Source organism: Carcharhinus amblyrhynchos, chromosome 32, assembly GCF_965287045.1.
Source record: "Carcharhinus amblyrhynchos chromosome 32, sCarAmb.v2.hapA, whole genome shotgun sequence".
NCBI lineage: Eukaryota > Metazoa > Chordata > Chondrichthyes > Carcharhiniformes > Carcharhinidae > Carcharhinus > Carcharhinus amblyrhynchos.
In genome coordinates this window covers 20,719,686-20,743,605 of record NC_137355.1, presented here as the reverse complement: position 1 = coordinate 20,743,605, position 23,920 = coordinate 20,719,686, and the positions used below count along the sequence as shown (strand labels likewise).

General features: G+C 49.6%; 1 protein-coding gene across 1 annotated transcript in view; it reads left to right on the top strand.

Moving 5' to 3' along the window:
• The window catches only part of iqgap1 (IQ motif containing GTPase activating protein 1), a 140,305-nt gene extending 119,957 nt beyond the window's left edge, over positions 1 to 20,348 (top strand). The window contains 10 exon segments of the mRNA XM_080216240.1: positions 968 to 1,100; positions 2,003 to 2,105; positions 2,617 to 2,706; positions 2,709 to 2,745; positions 3,802 to 3,889; positions 4,252 to 4,464; positions 11,436 to 11,602; positions 13,429 to 13,551; positions 15,737 to 15,845; positions 18,847 to 20,348. Of these exon segments, the coding sequence (XP_080072366.1) occupies positions 968 to 1,100; positions 2,003 to 2,105; positions 2,617 to 2,706; positions 2,709 to 2,745; positions 3,802 to 3,889; positions 4,252 to 4,464; positions 11,436 to 11,602; positions 13,429 to 13,551; positions 15,737 to 15,845; positions 18,847 to 18,960 (1,177 nt within the window). The 3' untranslated portion in view covers positions 18,961 to 20,348.
• The last annotated feature ends 3,572 nt before the right edge of the window (positions 20,349 to 23,920 follow it).

Here is a 23,920-nt window from a genome sequence, read left to right as displayed (position 1 = left end):
CCCCTAGTTCTGGACACCCCCACCATCAGGAATGTTCTTTCTGCATCTACCCTGTCTAACCCTGTTAGAATTTTATAAGTTTCTATGAGATCCCCTCTCACTCTAAACTCCAGTGAATATAATCCTAACCAATTTAGTCTCTCCTCATGTGACAGACCTGCCATCCCCAGGAATCAGCCTGGGAAACCTTCGCTGTGCTCCCTCTATAGCAAGGAACATCCTTCCTCAGATAAGGAGACCAAAACTGTACACAATACTCCAGGTGTGGACTCACCATCGCCCTGTACAATTGCAGCAAAACATCCCTATCCCTATACTCGAATCCACTCGCTATGAAGGCCAACATACCACTGGCCTTCTTTACCTGCTGTACCTGTGTGTTTCCTTTCAGCGTTAGATTAACCAAGGTACAGGATAGGGTGGAGGGAAGGGCCTGGGTGAGATACTCTGTCAGAGAGAGTCAGTGCTGAATGGCCTCCTGCACTATCGGGATTCTATGGTTCAAACACAACAGTGTGTACCACTGACCCTCTTCAACAGCAACAGATTGGAGCCAACGTTTTGAGTCTGAATGACCCTTCGTCAGAACCCAGGCTTCCTACGCTGGCTCTGTTCTCACTCCGTGGATACTGTCAAACCTGCTGAAATTTTCTAGCATTTCTTGTTTATTTGTAAAACACAAAGGGTACAATGCTTCAATTATACGGGGCATTGGTGAGACCACATCTGGAATATTGTGTGCAGTTTTGGAACCTCTTGTTCATCTCTTTCCATCACCCTCTCTCATTCTCTCCCTTCCCTCCTCTCTCTCTCCCCACCCTGCTTGCTGTATTTCACCCTCTCCGCTGTCTCACTCACTCACTCACTCTCCCTCTCTGCTTCACTCTCTCTATCTCCCTGCTCCCTGTCTCTCTCCTTCTATGCTGTCTTGCACATGCTGTCTCTCACTCTCACTCTATCTTTCCAGACGGTTTTTCCAGGCTGCCTGTGAGGTTCCGGAGCTTGAGGATCGGTTTAATGTTGATGAATATTCTGACCTGGTGACCCTGACAAAGCCGGTGATATACATTTCCATTGGTGAGATCATCAACACTCACACGGTGAGTTCACCCGACACTGCAGCACTCCCCCAGCGCTGACCCTCTGACAGTGCAGCGCTCCCTCAGCACTGACCCTCTGACAGTGCGGCACTCCCTCAGCACTGACCCTCTGACACTGCGGCACTCCCTCAGCACTGACCCTCTGACAGTGCGGCACTCCCTCAGCACTGACCCTCTGACAGTGCGACGCTCCCTCAGCACTGGCCCTCTGACAATACGGCGCTCCCTCAGCACTGACCCTCTGACAGTGCGGCGCTCCCTCAGCACTGACCCTCTGACAGTGCGGCGCTCCCTCAGCACTGACCCTCTGACAGTGCGACGCTCCCTCAGCACTGGCCCTCTGACAATACGGCGCTCCCTCAGCACTGACCCTCTGACAGTGCGGCGCTCCCTCAGCACTGACCCTCTGACAGTGCGGCGCTCCCTCAGCACTGACCCTCTGACAGTGCGGCGCTCCCTCAGCACTGACCCTCTGACAGTGCGGCGCTCCCTCAGCACTGACCCTCTGACAGTGCAGCGCTCCCTCAGCACTGACCCTCTGACACTGCGGCACTCCCCCAGCGCTGACCCTCTGACAGTGCGGCACTCCCTCAGCGCTGACCCTCTGACAGTGCGGCACTCCCTCAGCGCTGACCCTCTGACACTGCGGCACTCCCTCAGCACTGACCCTCTGACAGTGCGGCACTCCCCCAGCGCTGACCCTCTGACAGTGCGGCACTCCCTCAGCACTGACCCTCTGACAGTGCGGCACTCCCTCAGCACTGACCCTCTGGCAGTGCGGCACTCCCTCAGCACTGACCCTCTGACAGTGTGGCACTCCCCCAGCGCTGACCCTCTGTGTGGTGTGTGTGTATTTTAAGGGGTTTAGTCACTATCTCGGTTGGTTTTGTGTTTAATTTCAGCTTTTCCTGGATCACCAAGACGCCATCGCCCCCGAACACAATGACCCCATTCACGAGCTGCTGGAGGATTTGGGTGAAGTGCCCACCATCGAGTCTCTGATCGGCAAGTATCTCCACACTGTGCCCCTCACCTCAGCCCCCCTCACCCAGCCCCAGCTTCCTTCAGCAGTAAGGAGCCTGGAGCCGACCCCCCCATCCTTCTCTCCTCCAACCCCCCTCTCCCTCTCTCTCCCCGAACCCCCCCCCCTCACCCCCCATCCCCCCCTTCTTCCCGCCAAACACCCCCTCCCTGTCTCCCTCCAACACCCCGTCTCCCCCCCGACTTCCCTGCTCCCCCTTCCCCTCTCCCCCGACCCTCCTCTCCCTCTCTCCCCCCGACTCCTCCCCCTTCTTTCCCCCGAACCCCCCTCCCTCTCCCCCCGACACTCCTCCTCTCCCTCCGACCCCCCCCTCTCTCTCTCCTCCCGACCCCCCTCTCTCTCCTGCTCTAAGACACTCCTGAAAACCTACCTCTCTGTCTGTACACTTTTGGTGACTCATGCTCCTGTCTCTTGGTGTTTGATATTCGCAGTGGGATGTGGTGGTTGGTAAATATTGTGTTCTCTGTGCCGCAGGTGAGGGGGGACTGCACGACCCAAATAAGGAGCAGCTAGCCAAGACAGAGGTGTCCCTCACCCTCACCAACAAATTCGATGTCCCAGGGGAGAGAATGAAGAGATGAACGCCCGCACTCTGCTTCTAAAGTGAGTCTGAGTCGCTTGCTTGGGGGTGTATATATGTGTGTGTGTGTGTGTGTGTGTGTGCACGCGTGCGCGCGTAGTGTGTGTGTGCATATGTGTGCACAAGCGCGCGCGCGCGTAGTGTGTATGTGCGTGTGCACGAGTGTGTGCTCGTGGGGTTGGGGTGGGGTTGGAGTTTAGAACTTCTATTTGAAACAGATTTCTATAGTGGTATAGCGAGGGCCACTGTCTGTGCGGGGATTAGTTAGGGTAAATGTATGGGGTTACGGGGATTGTGGTGGGTGCAGACTCGATGGGCCAAATGGCCTCCTGCACTGTAGGGATTCAATGATTCTCATAACTCTCCGCCCCACCCCCCCCTCAAAGTGTGATCACAGTCATATTGGAGGAAACATATTAGCCAGATTATACACAGCAAGATCCCACAAACTGGGCAGTGATAACAATCAGATAATCAGATTTTTAGTGATGTTGGTTGAGGGATGAATGTTAGCCAGGACACTGGGGAGAACTCACGTCCTTTTTTTGAAGTTTATTTATTAGTATCACAAGTAGGCTTACATTAACACTGCAATGAAGTTACTGTGAAAATCCCCTGGTAGCCACACTCTGGCACCTGTTTTGGTACACTGAGGGAGAATTTAGCACGGCCAATTCATCTAACCAGCACGTCTTTCGGGCTGTGGGAGGAAACCAGAGCACCCGGAGGAAACCCACACAGACACGGGGAGAATGTGCAAACTCCACACAGACAGTGACCCAAGCCGGGAATCGAACCCGGGTCCCTGGCGCTGTGAGGCAGCAGTGCTAACCCACTGTGTCACCACACTATCCCCTACTTCTTCGAAACTGTAATACCAGGTTCTCCTCCGTCCTTCTGAGCATCAGTTGAACATCTCACTCCAAACACAGCACCTCTGACAGTGCAGCACTCCTTCAATGCCGACCCTCCGAGGTCTCTGTGTTACTATCATTCTGAAGCTTTGTGTGAAGATGTTCTGTCTGAGGGTGTAGTGAACCCGAATGATCAGTGACCCCATCCTCTGTCTCCATCTCCAGCACAAAACGACTGATTGTCGATGTGATTCGGTTCCAACCAGGCGAGACTTTGACCGAGATCCTGGAGACCCCAGCATCTGCTGAGCAGGTGAGCAATAAATCTTCCAGAACTTTCCAAGGCATTTCACTGCTAATTCTTCATCACAGGGTGGACCAAATGGCCTCTTTCTGTTCCCTTGCTATCAGCTTGAAGGAATGAATGGCCTCCTATTCCCATGCAAGGGGCTGAATGGCCTCCTTTTGTTCCAGCTCGAGGGGCTGAATGGCCACCTCCTGTTCCAATGCAACAGGCTGGAGGGGCTGAATGGCCTTCTGTTCCTGTGTACCAGGCTGGAGAATGGGCCGAATGGTCTCCTGTTGCTGTATTATTTGGGGATTTCTGGCTAAGAGTCATGTTCCCTGTTTTAGGGAAGGGTTTGAAAGTTTCTGATGTGAATTCTCTTTTCCCAGGACACCGATCACCAGCGAGCCATGCAGAGGAGGGCAATCCGAGACGCCAAAACCCCCGAGAAGATGAAACGTAACCAGGCTGAGTCGGAGGAAAACCAGATGTCGCTGCAGGAGAAAAAGGAGAAAATTGAGCAGAATCTGAAAAAACTGGAAAGCTTGGGAAAGGTCAACCCCCAGAATAAATACCAAGACCTGATCAACGATATCGCCAAGGTAACGCCCCAGCCTCACCCCCACCCCCAGGCTGCACATTCACCTCGGGATGTGGGGGCTCAGAGACACCGAGCTTGCACAGCTTGATTAGATATTCAACTTGGGGTGGCCTCACAGAGGCAACCTTAACCCAGTAACCTCCACACACACACACCCCCATGTATACACACACACACACACACACACACCCCCATGTATACACACACACACACACACACCCATGTATACACACACACACACACACCCATGTATACACACACACACACACCGTCCGCCCATGTACACACACACACACACACACACACACCGTCCCCCCATGTATATACACACACACACACACACACACACACACACCCCCATGTATACACACACACACACACACCGTCCCCCCATGTATACACACACACACACACACACACACACACACACAGTCCCCCCATGTATACACACACACACACACACACACACACCGTCCCCCCATGTATACACACACACACACACCGTCCCCCCATGTATACACACACACACACACCGTCCCCCCATGTATACACACACACACACACCGTCCCCCCATGTATATACACACACACACACACACACACCCCCATGTATACACACACACACACACACCGTCCCCCCATGTATACACACACACACACACACACACACACACCGTCCCCCCATGTATATACACACACACACACACACACCCCCATGTATACACACACACACACACACCGTCCCCCCATGTATACACACACACACACACACACACACACCGTCCCCCCATGTATATACACACACACACACACACACACACCCCCATGTATACACACACACACACACACCGTCCCCCCATGTATACACACACACACACACACACACACACCGTCCCCCCATGTATATACACACACACACACACACACACACCCCCATGTATACACACACACACACACACCGTCCCCCCATGTATACACACACACACACACACACACACACCGTCCCCCCATGTATACACACACACATACACATGTTCAAGCACATGTGCACACACAAACACAAGTGTGCACAGATACACACGCACACTCGCACATCCATATACACACACACGCACACACACAGTCACACACACATTGCATTGATATAGCACCTCAAACAATCTCTGGCTGCCACAGAAAGCAGTTCACAGTGAATAAAGTATCTGTTGAAGTGAGGTCACTGTTCTGATGTAGGAGACGGGGCAGCCATTTTATGCACAGCAAGACCCCACAGTGTGATAATGATGCTTCCCCTGGTCTTAGGTGGGGGATAAATATTTGTTCGGGACCAGCGAGGAATTTCCTGCCCTTCTTCATTGCTGCACCAGGGAACCTTCCACATCCACCTGGGAGGGGCAGATAGGATCTGAGTTTAACCTCTCACCCTAAAGATGTCAGCACAGTGGTTAGCACTGCTGCCTCACAGCGCCAGGGACCCGGGTTTGATTCCCGGCTTGGGTCACTGACTGTGTGGAGTCTGCACATTCTCCCCATGTCTGCCTGGGGTTCCTCTGGGTGCTCCAGTTTCCTCCCACACTCCAAAGATCATAGAATCCCTACAGTGCAGAAGAAGCCATTCGGCCCATCGAGTGTGCATCTATTCTCTGAAGAGTAACTTACCCAGGTCCTATCCCTGTAACATTACGCATTTATCAGGTTAATCCACCTGGCCTGCACATCTTTGGACACTAAGGGGCAATTTAGCATGGCCAATCCACCTAACCCACTGTGGGAGGAAACTGGAGCACTGGGAGGAAGCCCCACGCAGACACGGGGAGAACGTGCAGACTCCGCACAGACAGTGACCCAAGCTGGGAATCGAATCTGGGTCCTTGGTGCTGTGAGACAGCAGTGCTAACCACTGTACCACTCCCTGATGTGTAGGTTAGGTGGATTGGCCATGATAAATGCACGGGGTTATGGGGATGGAGTGGAGGATTGGGTGGTGTGTTCTTTTGGAGAGTTGTTGCAGATGTGATGGGCCGAATGGCCTCTTTTGACACTGTAGGAATTCTATGGGTCTGTGGCACCTCGATACAGCACTGCCTCACAACTACACTATCAGTCTGGATATTGAACCCATTACTCTCTGATTCAGAGTGACAGTGTTACCCACTGACTCACTATCAGTGTCTAACTTGCAATTCTTGCATTTGGAAAACAAATAGGGGATAATTATAGATGAGCAAGAACCATTTTATTTCATCTAACCAAGAAGCATCTCCAGCAGCATCTCATTTGTTTCATTAATTGTAAATTCATCCCAGAACAGGAGCCTCACCCTGTTCTGTCTGTGTGTCTGCGAGTGTGAGTGTGTGCGTGTCTGTGAGTGTGTGCGTGTCTGTGAGTGTGTGCGTGTCTGTGAGTGTGTGCGTGTCTGCGAGTGTGTGCGTGTCTGCGAGTGTGAGCGTGTCTGCGAGTGTGAGTGTGTGCGTGTCTGTTAGTGTGTGCGTGTCTGTGAGTGTGTGCGTGTCTGTGAGTGTGTGCGTGTCTGTGAGTGTGTGCGTGTCTGTGAGTGTGTGCGTGTCTGTGAGTGTGTGCGTGTCTGTGAGTGTGTGCGTGTCTGTGAGTGTGTGCGTGTCTGTGAGTGTGTGCGTGTCTGTAAGTGTGTGCGTGTCTGTGAGTGTGAGTGTGTGCGTGTCTGTGAGTGTGTGCGTGTCTGTGAGTGTGTGCGTGTCTGCGAGTGTGAGTGTGTCTGCAAGTGTGAGTGTGTGCACACCATTTCATTGTGACGGTGTTGTCACTCTCAGCAGTTCTCAGTTTCACCACTAGATGGTGGTGGAATGCTGTGTAATGAATCAGTCTCCTTCCTGATGTTGGTGATCTCCATGTTGCACAGAATCAGAATGTGGAGATGCCGGTGTTGGACTGGGGTAAACACAGGAAGAAGTCTCACAACACCAGGTTAAAGTCCAACAGGTTTATTTGGTAGCAAACATCATTAGCTTTCGGAGCGCTGTTCCTCCGTCAGGTAAGTGGGAGTTCTGATCACAAACAGGGCAAATAAAGACACAAACTCAATTTACAGAATAATGATTGGAATGCGAATCTTTACAGCTAATCAAGTCTTTACAGGTACAGACAATGTGAATGGAGAGAGGGTTAAGCACAGATTAAAGAGATGTGTATTGTCTCCAGACAGGACAGTTTGTGAGATTTTGCAAGTCCAGGCAAATCACAGGGGTTACAGATAGTGTGACATGAACCCAAGATCCCGGTTGAGACTGTCCTCGTGTGTGTGTGGAACTTGGCTATCAGTCTCTGCTCACCAACTCTGCGCTGTCGTGCGTCGTAAAGGCTGCATTGCAGAATGCTCACCCGAAGGTCAGAGACCGAATGCCCGTGACTGCTGAAGTGTTCGCCAACAGGAAGGGAACAGTCTTACCTGGTGATTGTCGAGCGATGTTCATTCATCCGTTGTCGTAGTGTCTGCATGGTCTCCCCAATGTACCATGCCTCGGGACATCCTTTCCTGCAGCGTATCAAGTAGACAACGTTGGCCGAGTTGCAAAACTACATACCGTGTACCTGGTGGATGGTGTTCTCACGTGAGATGATGGCATCCGTGTCGATGATCCGGAATGTCTGGAAGAGGTTGCTGTGGCAGGGTTGTGTGGTATCGTGGCCACTGTCCTCCTGAAGGATTTTGGGTTCATGTCACACTATCTCTAACCCCCACGACGTGCCTGGACTTACAAAATCTAACTGACTGTCCCGGCTGGAGACAATACACATCTCTTTAACCTGGGCTTAACCCTCTCTTCATTCACATTGTCTGTACCATTAAGACTTGATTAGCTGTAAAGATTCGCATTCCAATCATTATTCATGTCTTTATATGCCCTGTTTGTGATCAGAACTCTCCACTTACCTGACGGACGAACAGTGCTCCGAAAGCTACTGGCATTTGCTATCAAATAAACCTATTGGACTTTAACCTGGTGTGAGACTTCTTACTGTGCACAGAATCAGGCCATTCGGCCCATTTGGTCGATGCTGGCATTTATGCTTCACACAATCCTCCCCCCACCCCACTCATCATCTCACTATATCCTATATCCTCCATGGGGAATTTCACAGTAACTTCATTGCAGTGTTAATGTAAGCCTTACTTGTGACTAATAAATAAACTTTAACTTTATTCCTTTCCCCCTCGTGTTTATCCAGCTTCCCCTTAAATTTGTCCACATTTGTCATAAAGAACAAAGAAAATTACAGCACAGAAACAGGCCCTTCGGCCCCTCCCAAACCCGCACCAACCATGCTGCCCGATTGAACTAAAACCCCCTACCCTTCCGGGGACCAGATCCCTCTATTCCCATCCTATTCATGTATTTGTCCAGATGCCACTTAAAAGTCACTATCGTATCCGCTTCCACTCCCTCCCCCGGCAGCGAGTTCCAGGCACCCTCCACCCTCTGTGTAAAAAATCTGCCTCGTACATCTCCTTTAAACCTTGCCCCTCACACCTTAAACCTGTGCCCCCTAGTAATTGACTCTTCCACCCTGGGGAAAAGCTTCTGACTATCCACTCTGTCCATGCCCCTCATAATCTTGTAGCCTTCTATCAGGTCTACCCTCAACCTCCATCATTCCAGTGAGAACAAACCAAGTTTCTCCAACCTCTCCTCATAGCTAATGCCCTCCATACCAGGCAACCTCCTGGTAAATCTTTTCTGTACCCTCTCCAAATCCTCCACATCCTTCTGATAGTGTGGTGACCAGAATTGAACACTATATTCCACTCAGTCATGTTTACCTTCCAGCTGGAAGGAACTTTTGTCAACATAGTTTTTGCCCCTCGATTCTCCCAGAATTACCCCAAAATAATCCCCAAAAGCTGTACTGATAAACACTGCACAGACCGGGGCTGGAACTGTGGTCAGTATTGGTTAACAGACAGGGCATTAACCCACTCAGTCACTGGAGGCTTTCTCAGTTATCCCCAATAAATACTGGGTCCAATGATTCAGTATTTGTATAACCAGGCGGGTGTTCCAGAGAACAGGAGTTCAAATCCCCATCGCGAGCAGTCTGAGGATCATAATTGAAGATTTTTTTTTAAATTGCATTGCTGATGTTAGCAGACGTTAGATTGTCAAATCCAACATTAGGTCACCAATATTCAACTCCAATTCCAGGATCTCCAGGACTAAAGGCTGGTTCTCCGGGTGGAGTACTGAGGGAGTGCTGCACTGTCAGAGGCATCGCCTTACCAAGGCCCTCAAAGGTGCCTGTAAAAGATCCCAACGTGCTTTCATCTTGGAAGCCCTACCGTGCAGAAGGAGGCCATTTGGCCCATCAAGGCTGCAGTGACATCAATCCCCACCCAGGCCCTATCCCTGTAACACCATGAATCTTCCCTATCTAATCCCCTGACACAAAACAGCAGCTTATGGAGGAATAGGCCTGGGTGGGATTGTGGTTGATGCAGACTCGATGGGCTGAATGGCCTCCTTCTGTACTGTAGCGATTCTACGATTCTATGAATTTAGCACAGCCAATCCACCTAACCTGCACATCTTTCAGACTGTGGGAGAAAACTGGAGCACCCGGAGGAAACCCACGCAGACACGGGGAGAATGTGCAGAATCCACACGGCCAGTTAACCGAGGCTGGAATCAAACCCTGGCACTGTGAGTGTTAACCATTGTGCCACCGTGTCCCCCATTTGGAGGAGGTGCAGAGGGGAGTAATCCTCAGTGTCCTGGCCGATATCAGTCAACATCAGAATCAACATCAGGTCCCTGACATTGCTGTTAGTGGGATCTTGCTGTGTGTAAGTTTGCTGCAGTGTTTCCTACATTACAGCAGAGCCTGCACTTCCGAAAGTCCTCGAGTGGCTGCAAAGCTCTTGGTGGTGTCTGGTTGTGGTGAATAAATACAAGTCTTTATTGTTGGTTCATGGTGCTCCCTCAGGGCAGAAAAGGGGCTGAATTCGCCCAGTCTGAGTCTCGAACGATACCACTTCAATACCAGTGTGTCTGATGTGGTTTCCTCAACCACTGCGTTGTAACGACAAGGGCTGGACAATAAATATCAGCCTCGCTTTCCGTGCCCGCAGCCCAATTATGAGTTTAAAAATACTTTGTGAGGCAGATGAAAGGACTGTTTTTAAAAATAAATCCACCTCAGCGGGCTGCTCAAAATTAAAGTTTATTCATTAGTTACAAGTAAGCTTACATTAACACTGCAATGAAGTGACTGTGAAAATCCCCTAGTTGCCACACTCCAGCACCTGTTCAGGTACACTGAGAGAGAATTTAGCACGGCCAAAGCACCCTAACCAAATGCACACACACATACACACACACACACACACATACATACACATATGTACACACACACACATACGTACACACACACATACGTACACACACACATACATACACATACGTACACACACACATACGTACACACACACATACATACACATACGTACACACACACATACGTACACACACACGTACACATACGTACACACACACGTACACACACACACACATACACATACGTACACACACACACGTACACATACGTACACACACATACATACATACATACACACACACATACATACACATATGTACACACACACACATACATACACATACGTACACACACACATACGTACACACACACGTACATACACATACGTACACACACACATACGTACACACACGTACACATACGTACACACACACGTACACACATACACATACGTACACACACACACGTACACATACGTACACACACATACATACATACATACACACACGTACATACACACACGTACACATACGTACACACACACACACACACGCTGGTGGTTCATTGCCATCTTCCTGCTCAGTGATATTCAGTCCCAGACTGTGTATTTACCGACTGTCACATATAGCTGGTGAACTAATTTCCCATTTTTCCTGCCTCCAGGATATCCGGAACCAGCGGAGATACCGGCAGAGGCGGAAGGCGGAGCTGGTGAGACTGCAGCAGACGTACAGCGGGCTGATCTCTAAAACGACCTTCTTCGAAGAACAAATTGATTACTACAACCAGTACATTAAAACCTGCATGGACAACCTGGCCAGCAAAGGAAAGTACGTACTTCCAATTCCCCTCCCCGAGGACCACTTATTACTGATACCCCCAGCGTACAACAGTCCCTCGCATGGACGCGATAAAATCCCAGAGAATTACAGCATAGGAGGAGGCCATTCAGCCCATCATCCCCTTTGGCAGAGCTTACCAAATGGTCCTCCCACCTCCTGTTCTCTCCCCGTAGCCCTGCAAATATTTTTCCTTCAATTATTTACCCAATTCCCTGTTTAAAATGATTATTGAATTTTGGGCAGTGCAATCCTGTTTATGGGGTGTGGGGGGGAAATAGGGAAAATGTTTCTGAGGTGACTCCCACCTGTGGATTTTGAACAAGCCTGTTGGTTGTACGAGGACGGAGAGAGGAGAGAAACTCCCTGTTCTGTCTTTGTGATTGTTGCTCTCCTGAGCTTCCTGCATTTCAAACCTCCCTCGTCCTTGGCACTCTCCCTCTCCTTCACCATCGTCACCTTGTGAGAACTAACACTCGGCTCTGTCACACCCCAGGGAACTCATTCTGTCCCAGTGCCTCAAAACTGAGGAAACCTAACTGGTGGCACAGTGGTTAGCACTGCTGCATCACAGTGCCAGGGACCCAGGTTCAATTCCCGGCTTGGGTCACTGTCTGTGTGGAGACTGCACATTCTGCCCGTGTCTGCGTGGGTTTCCTCCGGGTGCTGTGGTTTCCTCCCACATTCTGAAATACGTGCTGGTTAGGTAGATTGGCCGTGCTAAATTCTCCCTCAGTGTACCCGAACAGGGGCCAGAGTGTGGCGACACGGGGATTTTCACAGTAACTTCATTGCAGTGTTAATGACTTGTAACATTAACAAATAAACTTGCTCAGGTCCCACTTTGGTCCATCTGTGGACCCTTCAAGGCTTGAGCTTGGTGTAGACTAATCACCACCCCACTGACAGAGAGAGAGTAGGACATTGTGAGAGTAATCCAGTGACCAACAGGTCAAATCCCACCGAGGCAAACTCCAGAATTGCTGAGATGGGATTGAAAATCCCAGCCTGCTCCAGGCCTGGACGTGACTCCAGTCTCAATGCCTCCCATCCACTGACTCTGTCTACAAACCAGCATAATTAAGGACCCCACGCACTCCAAACATTCTCTCTTCCACCACCTTCCATTGGGAAAAAGATATAAAAGTCTGAGGTCACGTACCAACAAACTCAAGAACAGCTTCTTCCCTGCTGCCATCAGACTTTTGAATGGACCTACCTCACATTAAGTTGATCTTTCTCTACACCCTAGCTATGACTGTAACACCACATTCTGCACCCTCTCCTTTCTTTCTCTGTGAACAGTATGCTTTGTCTGTACAGCACCCAAGAAACAATACTTCCCACTGTATGCTAATACATGTGACAATAATAAATCAAATCAAAAGACTCCACACCCTACACCCTCCCTCAGTAAAAGCCAACAAGATAAAGGCCAAGTGTCACAGGGAGCAACAAGGGTTGGACCTGAGCCAAAAGAAAAGTGGAACGTCCTCTCTCTCTGTCCGACCCCAAAAACCTCCCTCACCAAAGTTCAGAATGGCAGATAAAGCTAATTATCATCTTCTGATCGATGCACCCTCAAACACACAATTGTCAGACGTTGAGTATTACAACACATCGGCTGGAATTCTCCGGCCGTTCACGCCAACGGGAATCTCCGGTCCTGCCGGCAGCGCGCGCACCCTCTCCCCCTCCCCATAACCCTCGATTCCCTATCCTACCAAAGTGTCAGACAGATGTGGAAGGGATCTGTTGCGTTGTGTTAGCGACGTGAGATGTTCCATTTCAGTCCTGTGTTTTGATGCTTTTGACAGGGTTTCGAAGAAGCCAGGAGATGTTAAGGGAAAGAAGAGCAAACAGGTTTCGCAGCGCTACACTGCAGCCCGACTGCACGAGAAGGGAGTCCTGCTGGAAATCGAGGACCTCAACAGCAATCAGTGAGTGACAGAAATTACAGAAACCCGACTGGGGTTTGTACAGAGGGGTTTCCCACACTGAGGGCAATGAAGGTTACTAAAGTGGCTCCAAGAGATTCGAGTGCTGTGGGGTGAGGGGCTAGAAGGCAGAAAGTTTGGGGTAAAAAATGATGGGTCTAAGGAAGGGTGTGAAAGGTGAGAGCAGGAAACCAGCTGTGTTTCTGGAGTTGGGAGTGAGGTACGGAGGCAGCTGGTCCATCAGGTTAGACACTTATCCCAACAGCGGGGAGGCGATGGCCTTGTGGTATCATCACTAGACTATTAATCCAGAAACGCAGCTAATATCCTGGGGACTCGGGTTCCATTCTGACAATTGGTGGAATTTGAATTCAATAAAAAAGATCTGAAACTAAGAATCTACTGATGACCATGAAACCATTGTTGGAAAAACCCATCTGGTTCACTAATGTCCTCTCGGGAGGGAATATATGTTGTTTTTACCCGGTCTGTCTTATATGTTGGGTGGCACAGTGGTTAGCGCTGCTTCCTCACAGCACCAGGGACCTGGGTTCGATTCCCGGCTTGGGTCACTGCCTGTGTGGAGTCTGCACGTTCTCCCTGTGTCTGCGTGGGTTTCCTCCCACAATCTGAAAGACATACTTTTTAGGTGCATTGACCATGCTGAATTCTACCTCAGTGTAACCCGAGTTTGGCGACGAGGGGATTTTCACAGTAACTTCATTGCAGTGTTAATGTGAGCCTACATGACACACTAACAAATAATCTCAACAAACCCATGTGACTGTGAGCCACAGCAATGTGGTTGATTCTTAAATGCCCTCTGAAATGGCCAAGCAAAACACAAAGTTCAAGGGCAACTAGGGATGGGCAATAAATGCTGGCCCGCCAGCGACACCCATGTCCCAGGAATGAATAAGAAAAATCCTAAAGGGGAAAGACATCTGGAAAGTTAACTTTAACCCTTCCTGCCTGCCAAGGGCAGCATCCATCAGCAACTGTTTTCCCACTCAGTTCACCCTTTGCACTCTGACCCTGTGACCTGCGACCTCTCTGGGTTTCTTCCCCGTCCCCGATTGAATACTTTAATGACAAAAAAATTTCAGTTTCTTCCGACACGCCAGCGTGTTTCCCACTCGTGGGGTTACTTTGAAGGCCAGTCGATTTCATGCAGGAACAGGAGGCCATTCAGCCCCTTGAGCTTGCTCCACCATTCATGGGTGGTCTGTACCTCAACCCAATTTACTCACCCTGGCTCCATGTCCTCTAATACCCCAAGAAAAACTATATTGATTTCAGTCTTGAAAGCTTCAATGAACCCCCCTCCCCACCCCGTGGAGGTGGAGGCCAGTTTCTGGCCCAGTTAGCATCCCATGAAAAAAATAAGAGAAAGCATACACAGCCTCACAGGGGAGAGAGATCCCAATTTCACAGATCCCTGTGGCAGTCAGTTTGCACAGAGCAGGATTCCAATAACAGCAGCAAAGATGATGCACAAATAATTGTCTTTGGTGTCGCTGTTTGAGAAAACACACCTTTCCCTTTTCGTGGATTCCTAGAATCTCTGTAGTTTAGAAAGAGGCCATTCGGCCCACCGTGTCCACACCGACCATCATCCCTCCCGGGCCCTATCCACATAACCCCATGCATTTACCCTAGCTAGTTCCCCACCCCCGACACCAAAGGGGCAATTTAGCATGGCCAATCCACCTAATCCACACATCTTTGGACTGTGGGAGGAAACCGGAGCACCCGGAGGAAACCTACGCAGACACGGGGAGAACGTGCAGACTCCACACTGACAGTGACCCAAGCCAGAAATCGAACCCGTGTCTCTGGCACTGTGAGGCAGCAGCGCTAACCACTGTGCCCCCAAGCCTCACCAAATCAAATCCTGCCATGGGATCTTTACCCAACCATCTCATCCGCCCGGATAAGGGAGACAGGGCCTCAGTTTAAGCACCTGTTGAGCTGCGAGCAGTTCTGGCCGAGCAGCACTCCCTCAGCAGTGCAGTGAAGGGTCAGGGTAAACCATACAGCAGCTTCTCAATGGACAGTTTGTGAGTCGGAGGTGACGGTGCTAAACCGGAGTGTGGGCAGTTGGAGGGTCCCTCTAACCCCTCAGACTTGTTCTGTTCCTGTTCCGTGTCCAGTTGTTTAATTAAACGGGCCTCATTCTTTTTTCCAGGTTTAAAAATGTTATCTTTGACATTTGCCCAACAGAAGAGGTGGGTGATTTTGAAGTGAAGGCAAAGTTTATGGGAGTCCAGATGGAGACCTTTATGCTGCACTACCAGGTAAGAGCTCTCCACGGCCCAGCTACACCTCAAACTGAAGCCTTCCTTACAGATCCTTCTGAATCTCTGTGATCTCCACCATTCACACAGCCCTCTGACAGAGATCTGTTCCCCTCCAAGTCTCATCTCTTGTGAATTTCTCATTTTAACCACTCCAGTACGGACAGGCCTACCCCCAAGCGATGGAACTTTATCCGTAAGCGTCTCCACATCGTTCTCAACCTCAAAATGTCCCTTAAAACTTATTAGTCACTGCTCATAGTTTCCCTTTCTATAGCTCAGTATCACATTTTATTTGATAACCCTCCTGTAAAGCACCTGGGATTATTTCAATGGGATTCCAATAACAGCAGCTAAGGGAGTTCCTGAAGGTGCTGACTCTCACTGGGATCCAGTTCCTGAAGGTGCTGACTCTCACTGGGATCCAGTTCCTGAAGGCGCTGACTCTCACTGGGATCCAGTTCCTGAAGGTGCTGACTCTCACTGGGATCCAGTTCCTGAAGGTGCTGACTCTCACTGGGATCCAGTTCCTGAAGGTGCTGACTCTCACTGGGATCCAGTTCCTGAAGGTGCTGACTCTCACTGGGATCCAGTTCCTGAAGGTGCTGACTCTCACTGGGATCCAGTTCCTGAAGGTGCTGACTCTCACTGGGATCCAGTTCCTGAAGGTGCTGACTCTCACTGGGATCCAGTTCCTGAAGGTGCTGACTCTCACTGGGATCCAGTTCCTGAAGGTGCTGACTCTCACTGGGATCCAGTTCCTGAAGGTGCTGACTCTCACTGGGATCCAGTTCCTGAAGGTGCTGACTCTCACTGGGATCCAGTTCCTGAAGGTGCTGACTCTCACTGGGATCCAGTTCCTGAAGGTGCTGACTCTCACTGGGATCCAGTTCCTGAAGGTGCTGACTCTCACTGGGATCCAGTTCCTGAAGGTGCTGACTCTCACTGGGATCCAGTTCCTGAAGGTGCTGACTCTCACTGGGATCCAGTTCCTGAAGGTGCTGACTCTCACTGGGATCCAGTTCCTGAAGGTGCTGACTCTCACTGGGATCCAGTTCCTGAAGGTGCTGACTCTCACTGGGATGCAGTTCCTGAAGGTGCTGACTCTCACTGGGATCCAGTTCCTGAAGGTGCTGACTCTCACTGGGATCCAGTTCCTGAAGGTGCTGACTCTCACTGGGATCCAGTTCCTGAAGGTGCTGACTCTCACTGGGATCCAGTTCCTGAAGGTGCTGACTCTCACTGGGATGCAGTTCCTGAAGGTGCTGACTCTCACTGGGATCCAGTTCCTGAAGGTGCTGACTCTCACTGGGATACAGTTCCTGAAGGTGCTGACTCTCACTGGGATCCAGTTCCTGAAGGTGCTGACTCTCACGGGGATACAGTTTCTGAAGGTGCTGACTCTCACTGGGATACAGTTCCTGAAGGTGCTGACTCTCACTGGGATCCAGTTCCTGAAGGTGCTGACTCTCACTGGGATACAGTTCCTGAAGGTGCTGACTCTCACTGGGATCCAGTTCCTGAAGGTGCTGACTCTCACTGGGATCCAGTTCCTGAAGGTGCTGACTCTCACTGGGATCCAGTTCCTGAAGGTGCTGACTCTCACTGGGATCCAGTTCCTGAAGGTGCTGACCCTCACTGGGGAACAGTTTCTTTGGGAGGTCATTTGGCTCATCGAGTCTGCACTGACACCAATCCCACCCAGGCCCTCTCCCCATAATGCCACATATTTACCCTTCTTATCCCCCTGACACTAGGGGAGAATTTATCACGGCCAGCCCCACCTAACCCACACATCTTTGGAGTGTGGGTGGAAACCAGAGCACCCAGAGAAAACCCACGCAGACACGGGGAGACTCCACACAGACAGTGACCCAAGCCGGGAATCGAACCCGGGTCCCTGGCGCTGTGAGGAAGCAGCGTGGCACCATGCTGCCCCAGATGACTGGTTGTGTCGTTATAGCATGATGGATTTGATGAGAATTGAGACAGTGATAGGATGCAAGAGTAGCCGGAGAAGTGACAGATGGACTTCAACCCAGATAAGTGTGAAGTGGTTCATTTTGGCAGATCAAATAGGATGACAGATGTTAATGGTAGGACTCTTGGCAGTGTGGAAGATCAGAAGGATCTTGGGGTCTGAGTTCATAGGACGCTTAAATCAGCTTCGCAGTTTGAAGCTGTGGTTAAGAAGGCGTATGGTGTACTGGCCTTCATCAATCGAGGAATTGAGTTTAGGAGTCGAGAGATAACGTTGCAGCTATACAGGACCCTGGTCAGACCCTACCCCACTTGGAGTACTGTGCTCAGTTCTGGTCACCTTGTTACAGGAAGGATGTGGAAGCCATAGAAAGGGTCCAAAGGAGATTTACAAGGATGTTGCCTGGATTGGGGGGCATGCCTTATGAGGATAGGTTGAGGGAACTCAGCCTTTTCTCCTTGGAGAGACGAAGGATGAGGGGTGACCTGATAGAGGTGTATAAGATGTTGAGAGGTATTGATCGAGTGGATAGTCAGAGGCTTTTTCCCAGGACTGAAATGGCTGCCACAAGAGGGCACAGGTTTAAGGTGCTGGGGAGTAGGTACAGAGGAGATGTCAGGGGTAAGTTTTTCACTCAGAGGGTGGTGGGTGAGTGGAATGGGCTGCCAGCATTGGTGGTGGAGGTGGATTCGATAGGGTCTTTTAAGAGACTTTTAGATAAGTACATGGAACTTGGTAAGATAGAGGGTTATCGGTAAGCCTAGTAATCTCTAAGATAGGGTCATGTTCGGCACAACTTTGTGGGCCAAAGGGCCTGGATTGTGCTGTAGTTTTTCGATGTTTCCATATCTGGGAGGAGTTTGATTCTCTGCCAGCTTCCTGTCAACATGAGCAAGCGGAGCTGGGTTGTGATTCGGAGTGCGGACTACACTGAATTCTCTCGGTCCATTGTGAATGCGAGCAGTTAATGCCAGGTTTGTGCTAACAGGGGACGTGTGTCTCTGTCTCTCCTTGTTTTAGGACCTCCTCCAGCTCCAGTATGAAGGTGTCGCTGTCATGAAGTTGTTCGATAAAGCAAAGGTTAATGTCAACCTGCTGATCTTCCTTCTGAACAAGAAGTTCTATGGGAAGTAGTGGCCCCCCCCCGCCACGGTAACTGGTCATCTGACTCGGCGAAGCACCAATGAGGGGCTGCCATGCTTGTACGTCTCCCTTTTTGTTTTGACGCTGCACCAATCAGAACTGGGCACCTTTCAACAGCGAATCAGCACCCTTTGGGGCAAAGTGGGGTCATTGGAATGGGCGTGCAATTCTATATGTCGTATTATATTGCTGAAACGGTATCTTATGTATCAGTAGATCTCTGTGTACTGCTTCGGGGGGGCGTTAATGTTAAAAACACAATCTCTTATTTTTATATTAATTACTTTTGTCCCTTTGTTTTGTCTCTTATTTCTGTACAAAAAAATTCTGTGCCTTTCCTCCCCACATCCGCTCCCCAGTAGGAATCTTGTGTATCCTCCAATCAGGATCTTGTGTTTCTCTGCACTGTATCGTAAGGCCTTGCTTCCGACCATTATTAAGTTGTACTTTGTGACAGTAGTATTGGCTGAAACTCTGTGTTACACAAGACAAAACAGTCTGCTTGATTGGCACCCTATCCATAAACATTCACTCCCTCCACTACCAGCACTCAGCGGTAGCCGTGTGTACCATCTACAAGATGCACTGCGGCTCTTCAACCAAGGCTCCTTCAACAACACCGTCTAAACCAGTGACCTCTACCATCGAGAAGGACCAGGGCAGCAGATACCTGGGAACACCCCCACCACCTGGAGATTCCCCTCCAAGTCCCTCACCGTCCTGACTTGGAAATATATCAGCTGCTCTTGCGCTGTGGCTGGGTCAAAATCCTGAAATTCCCTCCTTAAACAGCACAGTGAGCGTACCTCCACCACGTGGACGGCAGCGGGTTCAAGAAGGCAGCTCACCCACCACATTCTCAAGGGGCAATTAGGGATGGGCAGTAAATTCTGGCCCAGCCAGCGACGCCCACATCCCATAAATAAATTATAAAAAAGATAGAACATTTCACTGCCAACCTCATAGACGTCAGTTCAATGGCTGTGAGTGGGATAATGTGTTTTTGCAAAGCCCTGAACCAAAACAGAGATTAGCTGGCTCAGTCTTCAGTTAATTGAGGTTGCTTTTCAGTTCAGCCCCCGACAGTGTAGAATCCTTTGTCTCCGACAGTCTGGGCTTTTGTGAATAAGTTTTTCACAAGAGCAGCAATTGTTTTGGCTGGTGGGGGTGGGAGTACTGTCTTTCTGGGGCCCAGCCCTGCAGAGTATATACAGTGCTCAGTGTAAATATGTCCCTGTCACCACCCAAACATCTCCAAACTTCTCAGCAATCCTAGCTCAAAGACTCAGAAGCACCGAAGACATTTTGTAGAATCCCTGCAGTGCAGAAGGAGGCCAGTCGGCCCATTTACTCTGCAGCAAGCACAATCCCACCCCAGGACCTATTTACCCCACATATTTACCCTGCTAATCCCTCTATCCTCCGCATCTCGGGACACTAAGGGGCAATTTAGCATGACCAATCAACCTAACCCGCACATCTTTGGAGTGTGGAAGAAAACCGGAGCACCTGGAGGAAACCCACACAGACACGGGGAGAACGTGCAGTCTCCACACAGACAGTGACCCAAGCCGGGAATGGAACCCGTGTCCCTGGCACTGTGAGGCAGTAGTGCTAACTGTTAATCCAGTGGGAGTGAGTAAATATAGTGACAGTTTCCTCTAATTGCAGCCTTTATGTTCAGCTTCCCGATTTCAGATGCTGTTGGCTCCCTAACACTAGTCTTTCCCCAACTGCCTCCTTTCCGTTTATTGCCCTGGTGCCAATGTCTCTCTGAGGCATTGCAGCGTTCCACAGTGACACCACTCTCACCTTCTGCAAACGATAATGGGTCTCGGAGCAGTAAAGGCCAGTTCCTCTCTGTCACTCTGAGTTCCCACTCCTCTCTCTAGTGTAGCTTGCATCGTTGTAGACATATCCCAGATCTTCCTGTGTGTGAATTTTCTCAAAACCTCTGTCAGTATCTGAGTTGGGGTTCGCGGCTCACATTTCTGATCCCCATGTCAGGGGTTTGTGTTAACTGAGCTTTTCCTGAGTCGGGGTTGGGGGGGGGATCCTGGAGGAATGCTGCATTCACGCTCCACCTAATATTGGGTCTGCGTTGGTTTGTAAATTCGGACAGGCAGCTTTGCTCCAAGTTCTGTTTCCTGACTGGGACCGGGAAGGTGGGGGAGGGGGAGGGGGGGAGGTGGGAGGAGGAGGAGGAGAGTTATTGACATTAAAATCATTTCCCAGAGACACTCAACTGCCACAGACTGTTCAATTGTACTGCAGTCCTGGATCTCCGCGATGGAAGGTCTTTGCTTGTCTTCAGCTGGATTTGCTCTCTCCGTTCTGGCTGATGAAATGGTGCCAAGGATTGAAAGAGGTTCAGTGTTAGAGCGAGTGGGGAGAACAACCAACTTGGCAAATATTCACCACAGGACTGTACAGAAAAAACAATCATGTACTACTGTAATTGGCTAAATTATTGGCCCCATTGATGCTTTTGAAATTAAATAGTATTTGTAGAACCAACAGATGTAAGAAGAAAATAAAGATGGAGTTTTTAACTCTTTTTATTGTATGATTCTTGATCCATGAATTGACTGTTATTTATACTCAGACAATTGCCTCTCTCACAGCCTTTTAATTTCCAAATCCCACTCGAATTATACACTCCACACTCTCCTTCCACCTTCCCTCATTGTAAAAAGCCATTGTTTCCTCTTTGAACTCGCTCTTCCCTGCATTCTCAAACCTGCGCAACTCCGAAAGTCTCAGATTTCCCTGCTCACCATTAATCAGCTCCCTCTACACTGTCCCCCATCAAACACTCCCAGGTCAGGTACAGCACGGGGTTAGATACAGAGTAAAGCTCCCTCTACACTGTCCCCCCATCAAACACTCCCAGGACAGGTACAGCACGGGGTTAGATACAGAGTAAAGCTCCCTCTACACTGTCCCCATCAAACGCTCCCAGGACAGGTACAGTACGGGGTTAGATACAGAGTAAAGCTCCCTCTACACTGTCCCCATCAAACACTCCCAGGACAGGTACAGCACAGGGTTAGAGTAAAGCTCCATCCAGCAAAGAGAACCCAACAGTAATTTCACTTTAACCTGTAGTTTAAGGGAACAAGGTAAAATAGAATAGGAATAAAGACCATCCTCAATTAAGTAAATGTATTCTTGAAGTTTGAAAAAGATTCTTCATTTCCAATTACACTTGTGCCAGGAATGAATCCAGTTTCACTCACGCCAGGCCGTGAGATCCACGTTGCATCAAAGGGAGAGTCAGGGGAATCCAGACATCTGGTTGCCAAGCAACAAGCAATATAAATCAAAGATCAAGTTGAAACTCTTGGATGTGTTTGTGTTACCTTGACCCATAGATATGTGAAACCTACAACCCAAAAATAGTCCATTCAGCTGATGTGCTGCCTCACAGTACCAGGGATCTTCCAATTCCCTCCACTTTCTCCATTCTTTATAAAATAGTTTAAAAGAAAATTTTTAATAATATATTGCGCAATATTTAGTTTGCTAGAATCCCTACAGTGCAGAAGGAGGCCATTCGGCCCATCGAGTCTGCATCGACAACAATCCCAACCAGGCTCTACCCCGTAACCCCAATATTTACCTTGATAATCCCACTAACCTGCGCTTCCTGGGACAGTGAAGGGCAAGTTAGCATGGCCAATCCACTTAACCCACTCATCTTTGTACTGTGGGAGGAAACCAAAGCACCTGGGGGAAAACCCACGCAGACACAGGGAGAATGTGCAAACTCCACACATTCAGTGACCCGAGCCGGGAATCGAACCTGGGTCCCTGGAGCTGTGAGGCAGCACTGCTAACCCACTGTGCCACCCTTGTGACAACTTGCCTATTATGTGAAAAATTCTCATGTTCCCTTCTGCTAGTGAGAGTGGAGTTTACATTCTTGTATCAAATTTTGTTTGATTAAGGCTTCCCCCCAACACTCAGGACTTTTACTCTGTTAAAAGCACTATATAAATGCATGTTATTTCTGTGTAACTGGGAAATTCACTCTAACAAGCCAAGGAATTGAACCTCTTTCTGTTTTGTCTTCATTCTGTCTGTTCATTGGTGTTGCTGCGTTCCTCATTGTGAACAGGGGTTACCGTCATGTTTAACTTGTACCCAAGAATGAGTCATTGTCTCCAGGAAACCAGTGGAGGGAGAAAAACAGATACATAACAAAAATAAGTGGAGCACTTTGTCACATCTGAGATTGGGTGTCTCTCCCAAGTCAGAGTTCAACAAGCCTCAGATTCTTCCAAGAAACATGCAATTTTATTCTCAGGTTTCCAGCGCTTGGCAAGATAATAACTCTCCTGAGCTGTAATGTGATGGCTTCTTGTGTTAGAGCAAAGAGGAGTTGATTTGTTCCAGTAATCTCAGGAGAGTAACTAGCTCGGAGCGTCGGTGTCTCAGTCACACTATAGTGAGGCTGGTGGAAGGGGTTTTTGTGGTTATCAGGTTAAAGAAGCCACACAGAAACAGGAACATTCGAAACAATCAGGCTTATTGTCAACGATAAGGGGTGGCATGGTGGTTAGCACTGCTGCCTCACAGTGCTAGGGACCCACATTTGATTCCTGGCTTGGGTCACTGTCTATGTGGAGTTTACACATTCTCCCCGTGCCTGCACGGGGCTCCTCCGGTTTCCTCCCATGTTCCAAAAAGGTGCAAGTTAGATAGATTGGCCATGTTAAATTAATCCTTCGTGTCAGGGGTCTAACTAAGGCACGGTAGCACAGTGGTTAGCACTGCTGCTTCACAGATCCAGGGACCTGGGTTGAATTTCCGGCTCGGGTCACTGTCTGTGCGGAGTTTGCACATTCTCTTTGTGTCTGCGTGGGTTTCCTCCGGGTGCTCTGGTTTCCTCCCACAGTCCAAAGATATGCAGGTTCAGTTGATTGGCCATGCTAAAATTGCCCCTTAG